At 33.9% G+C, this 14,328-nt stretch overlaps 1 protein-coding gene across 1 annotated transcript in view; it reads right to left on the reverse strand.

The window, feature by feature from the left end:
* The window catches only part of LOC148951979 (uncharacterized), a 32,232-nt gene extending 18,236 nt beyond the window's left edge, over positions 1–13,996 (reverse strand). The window contains exon 1 of the mRNA XM_089088783.1: positions 13,963–13,996. Within this exon, the coding sequence (XP_088944909.1) occupies positions 13,963–13,981 (19 nt within the window). The 5' untranslated portion in view covers positions 13,982–13,996. The remainder of the gene's footprint in view (positions 1–13,962) is intronic.
* Between the last annotated feature and the right edge of the window lie 332 nt (positions 13,997–14,328).

The following is a 14,328-nucleotide window of genomic DNA, read 5'->3' on the forward strand; positions in this document are numbered from 1 at the left end:
GGCGAAAGTCTTGTTTTCTGCCATTTTAGGGCACCAAACTACGACTTCACACCAAAGAGGATGAATTTGCAATCAATTTAAAATTCTGGCAGTACTGGATTCAACCAAGTTGATTTGCTTTATTTGTAATGAAATTAGGCTACGTTTGGTGATCTGTAATTGCGTGTCAGCTAAATTGAGGGGGAAGTCATTGTTTAAGCGGGGATAGGGTAGATTCCCAAAAAAGTATATTTTAATGGGCAAACTGCTTACTTTTCATGAAGCTTCAGATAATTGTCAAAAGAGGTAGGGGGAATAGGAATTAATTAAAATATTTCTCTATACAGCTAAAATGTTACAGTCCCATATCTACCAGCACAGAGGTGGAAAATGCAAGGCAAGTCATCATCAGCCCCGCCAGGAAATTTCTTTGGGGTGGCAAATACTGCTAGGAACTTAGTTTTCAGCAATTTCAAATGGTAATATTTGGTTTTTCTATTCATATGAAGTGCATCAATGTATTTAAACAAATGTACGTAATGCACTTATCTATAAGAAAATCCTATAGTAGAGGTTGTGATGACTTCAGTTATGTAGAAGATCAAAAGTCTCACAGAATTTGGATCCATAGAAATAATAATCCCTCATTTTATCCAACCGAATTTCTTTAGTAGTAATATTAACAAGGAATTTTTACCAAAATTACTATTCATCGCCAATCTTTTAAGTATATTCAAATTTTATCCAAAACTGAAATTGCAAATTTAGACGGAGGGTGGTACTAATCAACGTACAAGGGACCGGTACTTCAAATTATATCTTGGTTAGGCCTGCGTATGATTTGAAAAACAATCAGAAATTGAATAAAAAATTAGCTTTTCAACAGAAAGCAAGGAACAGATTTGAAACCTATTTGAACAGATTATTCTTTATATGAAGGGGACTGTCTCCTCCTTAACTCCTTACTCTTTACTGTGAAGTTTGGCTTTTGTCCAAATTTTTAAAGAAAATTTGCAATTGAAAAAAAAAAATTTAAAGCGCTAAAAGCTTTTGTTTAATGAGCAAGGTGTTGAAAAGGGGACAGCCCTCCCTTATACACAGAGTAATTTCAATTCGTTTTAGATTTTAAACTTGCTCCTTACTTTAGTTCAAAAACGTTCTCTATGTGTTTAATTACATTTAATGAAACTGTAAAGTTTTATGAATACAATACTTTTGGTGGCGCAGAAAAAAGATCAATATTTCAATGATCTGTATGGATTTTGATGGGTAATCAAACAGTTCGTGGTAACGAATTGTAAGTTAGAAGCGACCCGGCTCAATAGTAACCGAAACTAAAAAATGGAATTTCGATACCAATACATATATCAAAAGAATTGGCTATTATGCTAATTCCAAAGTTCATTAAGTTTAATATTACCCATCAAAATCAACGAGCCTGAGAAAATTTGCCTGATTTCCGAAAAAAGGGGAAAGACTCCTAGAAGTAATAGAATTTTAATGAAAATCATACCATCAGATTCAGCGTATCAAAGAACCCTACTGAAGAGCTTTCAAGCTCATATCTGCTAAAAATGTGGATGCAATTTTTACAAGAAGAAAGATCACGGATGCGTGCTTATTTGTTTGTTGTTTGTTGTTGTTTTTTTTTCAGGGGTAATTGTATCGACCCAGTGGGCCTAGAACGTTGGGAGAGGGCTCATTCTAACAAAAATGAAAAGTCCTCGTGCCCTTTTTAAGTGACCAAAAAATTGGAGGGCAACTAGTCTCCCTCCCACCCACTTTTTTCCCAAAATTGTTTGATCAGAATTTTGAGGCAGCTATTTCGTTCAGCATAGTTGAAAGGCCCAATAACTATGTCTTTGCAGATAAAATGACCCCCTACATCCCCTGGGGAACGGTTTTTAAGTTATAGAGAGACAAACATTTTTCTAAAGACAATGGAAAAAATATGTCAGTTAAAGTGAAAGTATATAAAAATGAGAAGAAGTAAGTAATTACAAAAAATACACAAAACAATAGCCTACTTACTAAAACTAAGATACAAAGTCCCAGCATTCAGTTCTGTTGAGCAATGCCGAAGCTTTGGACGGATATTTTTCAATAATATCGACAGTTTTGAACTTGGTTATCAAAAACCAAAATACATAATGCCTTTACACTACTCAGTGTTTATAAAAATTAAAGCATTATCAAAGTAGTTTGTTCAAAATAAAACATTAAAACTAAGATTAAGAAAATCAAATAAATTTGTTTTATTCCATATTTTTAATTTAGTTTTGAATCCCAAGAACTAATATATTTGACACCTTTATGTTTCGTAACTGTAAAAAATTAAATTGTTTTCAAAGTTACAACTAGATAAATGCAATCACTACTGGAAAAAAAATAAATGATAATAAAACAAAAAAAAACGTATTCGTTGACGGAGAAAATACAGAAATTCCCAGCATTCCGTTCAGGGAAAACATTTCTGATTATAGACGGCTTCGTATATTAGCTCATGGGGTCTCTTGCAATGTAAGCAAAAGTTGACGGCATATTTTTACCGAAATTGCTCCTTATTAAGTTGTTTTCTATGAATATACGAAGTTTCTTGTGTACTAATAACTGCACTAATTACTAATAAACAAACAAATATTTAGGACCACCATAAAAAGCTGATTCTTTGATTGAATGTTTTCAATAGTTAGGTTCTTATACTTTCGTTATTGACAAGGATCGTTATTTACTTACCATTCATTACTATGAAGAATTTGATTTTTTTTTTGTTGCTCCAACCAAATCATATAAAAGAAAGGTTTGTGGAAAACTAGTAAAGGGTTACTCAGTCATACAATTAGACCTTATATTTTCTTTATTAAGGGTCAACATCTATTGATAGGCAGCCAACAATGGGGCAACACACATTTTGTCCCTGGTTTTCCCCTATACTGCTCTTTTTCCTTTGGTTTCCTTAGAATTACTTTATAGTCCCAAATTTCCAGGGGGTATCCCCCCTGCCGACACCTATGTTTGTCTGAGTAAAAAAAAATCATAGTTTTGCAATTGTTTGTGCAAAACAGTTAAATATTCCGAATAAAAGGCTGATAATCAAATTAAAATTCATGACTAAAAGCTTTGAACAGCCTCCCCTTAGCAATTCTGTGGCAATGACGTCTGCGTGATATAACATGTCAAACAGATCCCGATTACATTGTCAATGAGTCTGAACTAAAAATTAATAAGAAAAATAATAAAGGTATATACGTAAAAAGATTGTTCTCATGATAAGTTAGCTGCACATCAACAGCTATTAGCCCGAAAAAAAGTTGCAACATTTTAGAAAAAGGGATAAAACACCTTAAAAGAAAACTGATCTTTATGGAAATGTCAGTATTAAATTTCGCTTATCAGAGAACTCTGCAGTAGAGGTTTCAAGCTTATTTCTTCAAAAATACAAAATTTAGAGTTTTACTGGATTATAATGGAATTTCATTTCACTCTTTACTCTCATTTGGAAATGCTTGTTTTTTATTTACAAATAGGCTAGTTTTTTAAGTCTAGAAATCTTTTCTGACATTAAATAAAAAAAGAAAAACGCTATTTAACAAAGATCATTTAAAATCCTAAACTTAAAGTTCAGAGTCCAGAGTTTATTTAACTGACTTAGAAATAAATGTCTTACTGATCATTCTAAAATGGTAAGTAGCCAAATCAGCTTGATAACTTTGTACATATATTTTAGTTCTTCGAGTCACATTCGACAATTTCATATGTAGCGTGATTAGGAACAGTTTCGATTTTCAGGTGCATTGATACCCTTTGAACTGTCCCAGTGGTATCTTTTCTTACTCTCTAGTGTAAAGTTAACGTAAAATTTCTTGGGAAACATCACCTTGTAATCTGGTCAATTGAAACTGAACTTCTTTCTTTTCAGAAAATGAGGCCTATAGTATTCATCCTGCCTTTGTTTATCCTTTGCAACCACTATATCAAAGAAACTGAAGCCATAAGCTGTGGTATTGGAAGACCAGCCTGCGTTGTTTCATGCCAGGTACAAAATTGTGCCACAGGCTACTGTGGCTCAGACAAGATTTGTCGGTGCTCAAGATGTGGCACCGGAACTCCAAAGTACCCAAGCATTCCTGGTAAAGGGAACAAAAAGCCAACCAAGAAACCAACGACTAAAAGACCTACCAGGAAACCAACTTCTAGGAGACCAATAAAAAGACCAGGAAAGGGGTAAAACTACCAATCGTTCAAAAATATACCTGCTTTTGCATTTTGGAAAGAAATAAACAAATAATCTTGCATAAATCCATTTACTAACTTTAGTTATTTAGCTGCATAGGTATGAAAATTTTAAATAAAAAATTGTCAAAATAAACACGGCTGACCAACGGCATCCATAAAAAAATTCCCTATCCTTAAAACGCCAAAAGTATACAAAAGAATAAAAATGAATAAATTGGGATTTTTGAGTTTTTTATGAAAAAAACGGTTTTCAAACCTTAGTTAAATACCCACTCCTTGTTTCCTCCAGGCATTTATCCTTCTATTTTACATTTCCTTTGGACAATAGTTCTCAAATGCGTTAGCCTATAACGTTTCACTAAAGCTGAAGCCAAAGCCCTTTTATGGGATAGAATATTGCCATTCCATGAAAAAGGGCTAAGGGAAAAGATAAGAAACTTCAGCTAGCCAATCAGGGTATTTAAAGTAGTATCAAATTGCTCACTGTAATGAAGGGAAAGTAAAGAGAAAACGAAATTCTAAAATTGAAAATTTGATTTTAACCTGTACAACATAGGAATCGCTGTTTATGCTCATTCGGGTACTTACGTATTATACCGACCACACTCAAGAAGTTAAGTTGGGTCAATCATAATGAAATTTAAGCTAATTATCTCCGAGCTGACACAGAAGAACCGGTTTTAAACAGATCAAGAACAACAGTGTGGTCGGTATAATACGTAAGTACCCTGTAGATAATTTCGGAGACCACACTGCCTTTCCATGACGATAAATAAAAGTTCAAATAGGGATAAAATCCTTTTAATAGACAGTGATGATGATAACAGTGATAGAAATTCACAAAAATACCAGATATTTCGGTCACATATACAGTGACCGTCATCAGTAGTAAAACTGGTTTTTACTACTGACGACGGTCATCAGTAGTAAAACTGGTTTTTACTACTGACGACGGCCACTGTATATGTGACCGAAATATCTGGTATTTTTGTGAAATTCTATCACTGTTATCATCATCACTGTCTATTAAAAGGATTTTATCCCTATTTGAACTTTTATTTAAAGTAAGTACCCTGATTCAGAACTTGCGTAAAATTCATTAAGTCCAAGTTTACCCGCAAAATTTTTGAATAGGAAAGTTTAGATACTTTAAGAAAAGGGAGAAACACCACTGAAGGTGACAAATAAACCTTTAAATTCAAAATGCTTGAGAGCGCAATTCTCCATCTTAAATGTCTGCTAAGATTTTCCATCTAGATAATTTCTTAGACGACATTATCTTTCAATAATAATTTTAGTTCCTGTCAAATAAAAGCATTTTTTCAGAACCTCAAAAATATCTTTTTTTCCAAAGGCAATGAAAAGTAAAAAGAAAATTTCAGCTACCCGGGAAAATTTCAATTTCTTAAGGCTAAAAATGAATGCCTGTGGCTGTCATGGCACATTTTGTAAGTATTCAAGAGTGACTTTTGATGTCATGACCACAGCGGACTTTCATTTTAGTCTCAAGAAATTTCAATATTCAAGGGTCGCCAACCAAAACTATTTTTTACTTTTTAATGTATTTGGAAAATAGAGCGTTTTTTCCTGATGTTTTAAGTAAATCGCGCATTCGTCTGCTTCAAAATAGCTCATAGTTATAGCATTGCCCTCAGGCATTAGACACTCCTTACAGGATGAAAGATATTTGGTATTCAATGTGTGATGACCTACACAACCCAAAACCAATAAAATCACGCAATAACAGGTGAACCTTTAGTAGACGGTGCCAGATATAGGTAAGGGAGTAAGAAATCTAACACGACCCAGGTAGAAAAGGCAAATGGGAGGGTGATTTAGGGTGTTTTTCAGTGGGGAGGGGGCAATTGAGAAAGAAAAATACTCCCTTTCTTAGGTTTTGAAAGATACCTTTTGGAAATTCTTATATTTCTCGGACAATAATGACTTGTGTTATCACGAAAATTTAGGGTTCAGAATTCAGCAGTATGTTGTAAGTAGATGGCAGTTTATAGCCGTCGTGGACTTAAGAGTTGCTTTCTATATTCGTTTTGAATTACCTGAGTTCGCCATTTTTCTTACATATCTATTGTTATTGCTATATGATTTTCCTAGATTTGTTTTTTCTTTTTTACTTGAATTATATCTTTGATGAAATTTTTAAATTATTTAATGTGTTATAAAAGAAGCGAGTAACAAAGAAAGACAAAGTACATGCTGTGTTACAAAACGCAACAGACGCAACGAACAATTTCGTAGGTAAAATTGTCTTTGTTTCGTTCTGTTTCATTTTGCAAGTGTAATCATTGCAGAAGTAAAAATAGAACATTAAGATATTTGTTCCTATGGATTTTTGAGTTTGTGTCCCTAGGCCTAGTCAATGAGCCAAATTAAAAGTTGCTTTAGTACGACAAAGTTGGGCTATACCTTAAAATTAGAAAATTAAGTTTAATTTAAGCGATAGCATAGGAAAATCTAAGCTAAATATTGAAAAGGTTTTTCTTCTAAAAACGCGTGTGGTATTCTTTAGAAGTTGGTAGTTGGTTTGCGCCGTCTTTGTGGTAAATTGTGTGCCGTCAGCATTATCAAATTTGATTATATTTGAGGTCGAATTAAGTTTCAAAAACATACTTGAAAGTCTAGCAGTTGATCAGTTTTTTCATTCCCCCCCCCCTCCCCCACCAGCTGAGCTAATATCTCGGTTTAAATTAATTGACGAAAATATATTGTACTTACTAATTGCTAGAGATGTACACTAGAAATACAGCTGTGTATCAAGCAGTTCGTGGTACAAACTGTAAGTAAGGAGCAAAAAGAGCGTATAGTAACCGAAGCTCTAAAAAAGGAGTCTTCCAAGAATCAGATTTTTATGCTGATTTTAAATATGTAAAACAATCAAGTTTGAAGCTACCAATCAAAAGTTACGAGCTGAGAAGATTTGGCTGAGTTTTGAAAAAGAGGAATAACACCCCCTAAAATTCAAGTGATATTAATGAAAACCATACCGTCAAATTTAACGTATCAGAGATTCTTACTGCACAGGTTTGAAGCTTGTATCTACAAAAATGTAGAATTTCGCATTTTTTCCGAGAAGGAAGATCACTGATGCGTGTTTATTTATTTGTTTATACTATATCAAAATTAGCCGCAGAAGGCGAGAGTAGGCATGAGTTGAAAGAATAGTTGCAAAATGGGGGACAATTCATAACAAACTCGTCTGGCAAATCGTTTAACATTGTATGTCTAAGCATTTTTTTTTTAATATAGAAGGTATGATCTTGGTAAGCACAATAAAAGACAACATCAAACTCTACTACCACTACTAACAACTCGCCGCAACACCAGGCCACCTGAGGCCTATGCAGCTAGGCACACTCCTCCTCCATTCCAATCCATTCAAAGCCTCCCTCTTTACACCCTCCCAGGAAGGTCCCATTTCCCTTTAATTTTTTATGACATTCTACCACCACAGACGAAGACGACCTGCTTTCCGTTTAACCCTAGACAGTTGGCCGAAAAAGACAATCTTCGGCAATCTGTCACCCTTCATCCGCAGAACGTGCCCTAGCCATCTCAACCTTTTCTTAATTAAAGCACTAGAAAGCGGAACTGTATCACATTTTTCGTACGGTCAACTGTTTGAAATATGGGCAGCCAGCTGGGTACCCAGGACAATCAGTAGGCAATTTCTCTGGAAAATATCTAGAAAATCTTCATCCACATTTCGGAGCGCCCATGCTTCGGAGCCATATTTGACCACTGTCATCACTGTAGCTTTCAATATTCTAATCTTGATTTGCAGAATTATCTTCCTATTCTTCCAAACTTTTTTTTAACTGTTAAAAAACACCTGAGTCTTGGCTATTCTACTTTTAACATTTTCACTGCTCCCACTGTCTGTACTAATAATACTACCAAGGTAAGTGAGGCTATCAATCTTTTCGTTACCCAACGTCACCTTTTCATTTTCACTTATTCCTAGCCTTCGTGATTTAGTCTTCCTAGCATTAATTTTCAAACCCATTCTAGCACCCTGAACTCGCAAAACCTCTAAAAGTTCGTTCATTTTGCTCACACTTTCATCTAGGGTGCTTAAATCATCAGCATAATCTAAGTTCAGGAGAGTTTTTTCTCCCCATTTGATTCCGTGGTCTCACATTGCCTTTCTTGTACTCCTTAAGACAAAGTCCAGCAAAATGATCCATATAAAGGGGGATAGAACACAGCCTTGCTTAACTCCTGATTTAGTTCAAAACCAGCTGCTAACCTCATTTCAGACGTTAACCGCAGCAGTGTTATTCTCGTACATAATACTAATCACTTTAATGTATTTGTCTGGTATACCATAAAAGGATAAGACCTTTGCTAAAAATCTTCTATCAACAGAATCGAACGCTTGCTCATAATTTATAAAACTGAGGACCGAAGATGTTTGACAATTCAGGCATTTCTCAATTATTAACAGCATCAAACTCACATAGAAGAAAAATAAAATTTGCTGTTGGGTGTGAGTTGTAAAGAGAATTACAAGCTGTTAAGGTTGGACAATAGCAGAAATATCATAGGATATTGATTTACTAGTGGAGAAAAACAGAAATCTCTTTCCGAAAAGAAAGAAACTTTTAAACCTGATTTTCAAATATTTGCGTGCCATCTTGATAATAAAGGTGTGGAAAGACAATCAGACAGAATTCCTATATCAAGAAGGACATCTAAAATATGCATAAGGCCTCTCAGGATAAGATAGGATTTTCATTTCAAAAAATGTCTATCACGAGACCAGACACGCCAAGTAAGTATTTCAGAGTACAAAGTAAAAAAAAAAAACACAGCAAGGAAGACAAGGAGGAAATAACACCAATTAGGTATCAAAAACATAAAATGGTTTAAAGCAAAAATTAACTTGAAACTGGCTAAAGAATACATTAACCCATAGCAACACAGAACAGATTATTCGTTGAGTAAATCAGGTCGATGTGTCATGTGATAAAACTAGTCAAAGAAAAAAAAAGAGAAACAGAAAATTCATGTGAGGAATTCATAACATGCCGAGAACTTTAAAAACAATAAAATTAGTAGAATTTACAAAGAGATTAAAACTGGCGACAAAAACGCTAAAAGGGAGGAGGAAACTGGTTTAAATAATAAAAAGAGAGAAACTTCCTGGTTGTTCTATTAATTTTTTGAAGATGTGTTTCTAGTCTAGCTTTTCTTTGAAGAAGAGAGTACGGAACTTTACCTTCTTTGAGATTTATTTGCACGGCTCTTTTACCTAATTCTTTCCGGAGAATTCCAGGGTTCCAAAGCGGACAAGCATATTTAAAATGAAGGTGCACAAACGAAGTATAAATCATTAAAAAGTGGGAAAGGGATGCCAAATTTATTTAGGAGCTTAAAAGGGAGTCAGAAGCATTAGCATTGGGTATAGTGTTTTTAACATGGTTATCCGGTTTTGAATTTGAAGGAACTGTGACACCAATTAATTTCAATGAGGAAGCAGAACTGTCAGGAGGGATTATAATTAAAAAAAGGGACCGAGGATTTAAGGGAACAAATTGGGCTCACGGATGCATCCCAGTAACTGTGAGACCTGCTTCGATCTTCTTGCTTCTTTTCTCTAGCTTTGGAAGAATCAACGAACATCTCTAGTGCTGCCTTTTCAAGAATCTAATTTGATAAGAGAAGGCAAGAACGAAATATTTCTTAGAGTAGTAAAGCAGAATAGTAGGATAGCACCAGATCTTTATGAACAAAATTGAAACTATTGATCTCTTATTTAGAGTTAGGATAGGAGCTCATTCTTATACCTATAAGGGAAGAACGAATATGCTAAAAACAATAGCAATTTGACAGAAAGTATCGAAAACATCAAGATATTGCCGGAGACTCTTAAAAGTCATTTTAATTACTTTACTAATGGCGGAATCCGGGCTCCCAGCTTTAGAAACCCATTCTTACTACGGTAAAAAAAATATAATATAAAATTTGAGTCACATACAGACGGCATTAATTCATTTGTTGTTTTTTTTAAAATAAATAAATTCTTAAAAATAAAACTTAATGGGATTTTTCAAGGTCAATAGGTTTCGGGCCTAATTAATTTCTGGCCTTCTTTACTGTCTGAATATTTTCTACGGCTAAGAAAATATGCCAAAAAAAGAAAATATACTGATCACTATCGAACAACATACAAGTGTTAATAAGTAGTTTAATCAATAAAAATTGCTAAAAAGTAAAACAAGTACAACCGATTCAATTTTGAAAACTCCCTGCTGCATTTAGTGACAAATTCAACATCAAACATTAAAAGACTAGTGGAATCCAAACAAATGCATAAGTTTCACCGGTGATGAGTAATACTTGTGTGTATGATTATATTATTTAACTTTCAATAATTGAATCACTCTAAAAATTGATTTTGTCAAAAAAAACAAGTTTTCATTCAAAAGCTTATTGGTGGTTTTTCACAATTGAAAAAAGTTTGGAAGAATATGAAGATAAATCTGAGAACCAAGATTAGAACATTGGAAGCACAGTACATATATCTAGGCAGTAGGATCAAACTAAAAAATATCTATCACCAAGAGTCTTGGCACGTATAAAGGCTCCTCCCATTTCCTTTAGTTAAGCGCTTCATTGTATATTTCTCAGTAGCTCGAGCAAATTTAAAAAGGGGTGTGAACCTGTATTGTTTATGATTGCGAAAGCAGAAAGAAAGGGGGTAAGCCGGTGAAGTGGTTCGCTACTGTCCCATCTCACAGGTATGGCTTGACTTGACTGAGTGGTGGATCGAGGAAATCTAAAGGGGGGTTGTGGATTAAATTTTAGCAAATACGGAAATTCCCAGTGCAAACTTCTGATCAACGCTGCAACAGGGAAATAGCCGGAATTTCACAAATAGTGGGAGAGGGATCCGCAAAGTAGCGGGGCTATTTGAAATTTGTCACAAAATGTTTTACCACAAAGGGGCAACCTAATAGTTTAGTACCGACTATCTATTAGGTTTCACAATAATCTATTGTTTTAGACAGTAAGTTTTCGCCGTGGAGGGTCAAAACTTTTTTGTTCTTGGTAAGGAAAAATATTCCCTTGAATTTTTCCTCTTATATGCTCTTTTTTGGGCCATAAAAATGGCCTTCGAATTTTGATGTAGGACCTTTGTTTTTCTTCTAATAACAGGTGAAATAGCCCTATCCAAGAAAATACCAAACGTCTGTTAAGAACTGTTTGTCTTGAAACTCTTAGTGAATTTTCAGGGAATTGAAGAACATCAAAAGAATTGTATTTGTATTATAAGAAAAACATAAAGTAATGCTTTTTGTTATTATTGTTGTAAATATTCTACTACTAACTTGCAAATTACGTAAAACTTCTCATCAGAAAGCATTTTCTATTACTCATTAAGTTAACACTCACTATTCTTTAGGTTATCTTTCCAGTTTCGGGTTACGTGCGCGTTTGGTATCAAACTTGGAATGTTTCAGAACTGTGTTAAGATTATTCAAATTATTTAATCATTCTAGTTACCAATTTTATTGTCAGTTGTTAATCAAATTTGTTTTGTCCAGGGTATGTTTGGAGCTAGAGGGAGGGGGATGGCCCCTCACTAACTCCATCAATGGCCTTGCTTCCATAATTTGCTGTAGCTTAATTATTAAGCTCTAATATTACATACCAAAAGACTTTTGCAGATGCCAAAATAAATGATTTTAATCATGTGCATGTAGGATTTTCTTTTCTGGATAAAGAGAGGGGGTTGAGCTTTTTTTTTATTTTTTTTTTTTTCTTTTTTTTATTCTTTACATTCAGTTTTCATTTTAGCTGTATTGGAATAATTAGCTTAGCTTTCCAAGAAAATTGTCCTTGCTTAGGCTTTGAGCGGTAGCTAACAGAATTTATAATGCCGCTTTCTGCTTTTGTTTATCTTTGTCTTATTCGCCTGTGGATATGTGTAGATACGACTCCTTCGCCAGGCGTTGTTTCGTTTCTGCAAGATTGTGACTCTATATTTCTCAAACATTACAGAAATTCTTGTTGGGAGCCTGGACTAATCCATCAAATTTGGCATGAGTGTAAAGACCTGAAACTGGAAGTTGGCTGCGATGACTTTCCCCTTGAACAATTTATTCGATATTTTTTGCGCACACTTACATATCACGAAGTGAAATTTAAGAATCTTGAAATCAACAGAAATCTCAACCAATGAAAATAAACTAGCAACTAATTATTTTAGTTTTAGTAGTTTAAATATTTGATTATCTCCTTTTTCCAGCAAAGAGGCAAAATTTTTTCAAACCAGTATTTGATTATCTCCTTAATGAGCTTTTTAGCAATACAGAAAATAAAAATCACACCAATATCAATAAACGTATGTGAAAAAATGAAGAGATTAAATTTTATTTAGCGACGGGTCTGCATTCATGCCGACCACATAATTTCCCTTTGAGAAAAAATTGATAAAACTATGGAGCTGAAATGTCAATGCGAAGCGCCAAGCATCCTAATCAAACATCATCACGTTATGGCATTGTTCAAACAAAACTCATTTTTACCTTGATTATCCTTATAAATTCATTTTTTGTTTTCCATTCTCAAACCTATCTTATTTTCACCTTTTTTATTATTACAGCCTGGCCAATTATTTTCCTTTTGTTGTTTATCTCTTCAACAAATTGCATTCTTCCGTATCCCCTAGGCACTCACAATTCATCTTATTTCTTTTTCTGTCCTCCAGGCTGTGAATACCAATGCCACACGTGTGCTACCCATGAAAAGATCTAATGTTGCTTATTTTTTTCTTGGTTTAAATTTTCTCCGGAGGAGCTGCATCGCGGTCCGGCTTTGTTTAATGGTTTAGATAGGATATGAACGTACTGTCTAGATATGTGTACTCTAATTGCAAGCTACAATGACCAAGTATGGTTCTGAAGCGTGGGTGCCCCAAAAATCGGAGGAGGATTTTCTAGATGTTTTCCAGAGAAATTACCTACCGATTCTCTTGGGCACCCAACAAACTGACCGCATCTCAAAGAGTAAGCTGCACGAAAAATGTGGTTCAATCCCACATTCTAGTTATATAATGAGAAAAAGGTTGAGATGGCTGAGACACGTTCTGTGGATGAGGGATGACAGATTGTCAAGCTTGTCCTTGTCGGCCAACCATCTACGGCCAAAAAAAAAAGCAGGTCCTTCATGAATGAGGTGGAAGGATGTCGTAAGAAAAGATTCAACGAAAATGGCAACTTCATGCGAGGGTGTAGAGGGAGCCCTGAAACAGATTAAAATAGATGAAGAGCTAGCGCAGCTGTTTTAACCTCAAGTGGCTTGGTACTGGAGTGAGTTAGCAGTAGTAGTAATAGCAGGGAATATATATATATATATATATATATATATATATATATATATATATATATATATATATATATATATATATATATATATATATATATATATATATATATATATATATATATATATATATATATATATATATATATATATATATATATATATATATATATATATATATATATATATATATATATATATATATATATATATATATATATATATATATATATATATATATATATATATATATATATATATATATATATATATATATATATATATATATATATATATATATATATATATATATATATATATATATACATATATATATATATATGATAGAAATAAAATAAAACCTCATTTTAAAATTAGGTTAAAACTCGCATTTTAACTTACTTCTTCTATAACCATGCATGCCCAAAACCACCAGTGGAACCACCTAGTCCATAACTATATAACACATAATCCAAATTTTATTCCAATTTCCTCATTTTTTCAAAGATCACAGCACAGTCAATGCCAATTGTACGGAATAGAAATGGAGTGGAAGACTCCTCCTCTGTTCCTGCAAGGACTCAGAAGGCTTCTTATACTATAGTCACTAAATCCCTTGGTTTATATAGAATTTATCCAATTAATATCCTTTAAAACTTGCATGTCAACTTGCATAGTCACTGTCCAAGTCTGCTTCACTCAGTATGCACTCTGTCGCATTCTTTGTTCTCTAATGAACTGCCTAATATCCTACCTCCCCCTTCTGAT

This window comes from Artemia sp. Qi Xiang Cuo, chromosome 5 (assembly GCF_049724085.1).
Source record: "Artemia sp. Qi Xiang Cuo chromosome 5, ASM4972408v1, whole genome shotgun sequence".
NCBI lineage: Eukaryota > Metazoa > Arthropoda > Branchiopoda > Anostraca > Artemiidae > Artemia > Artemia sp. Qi Xiang Cuo.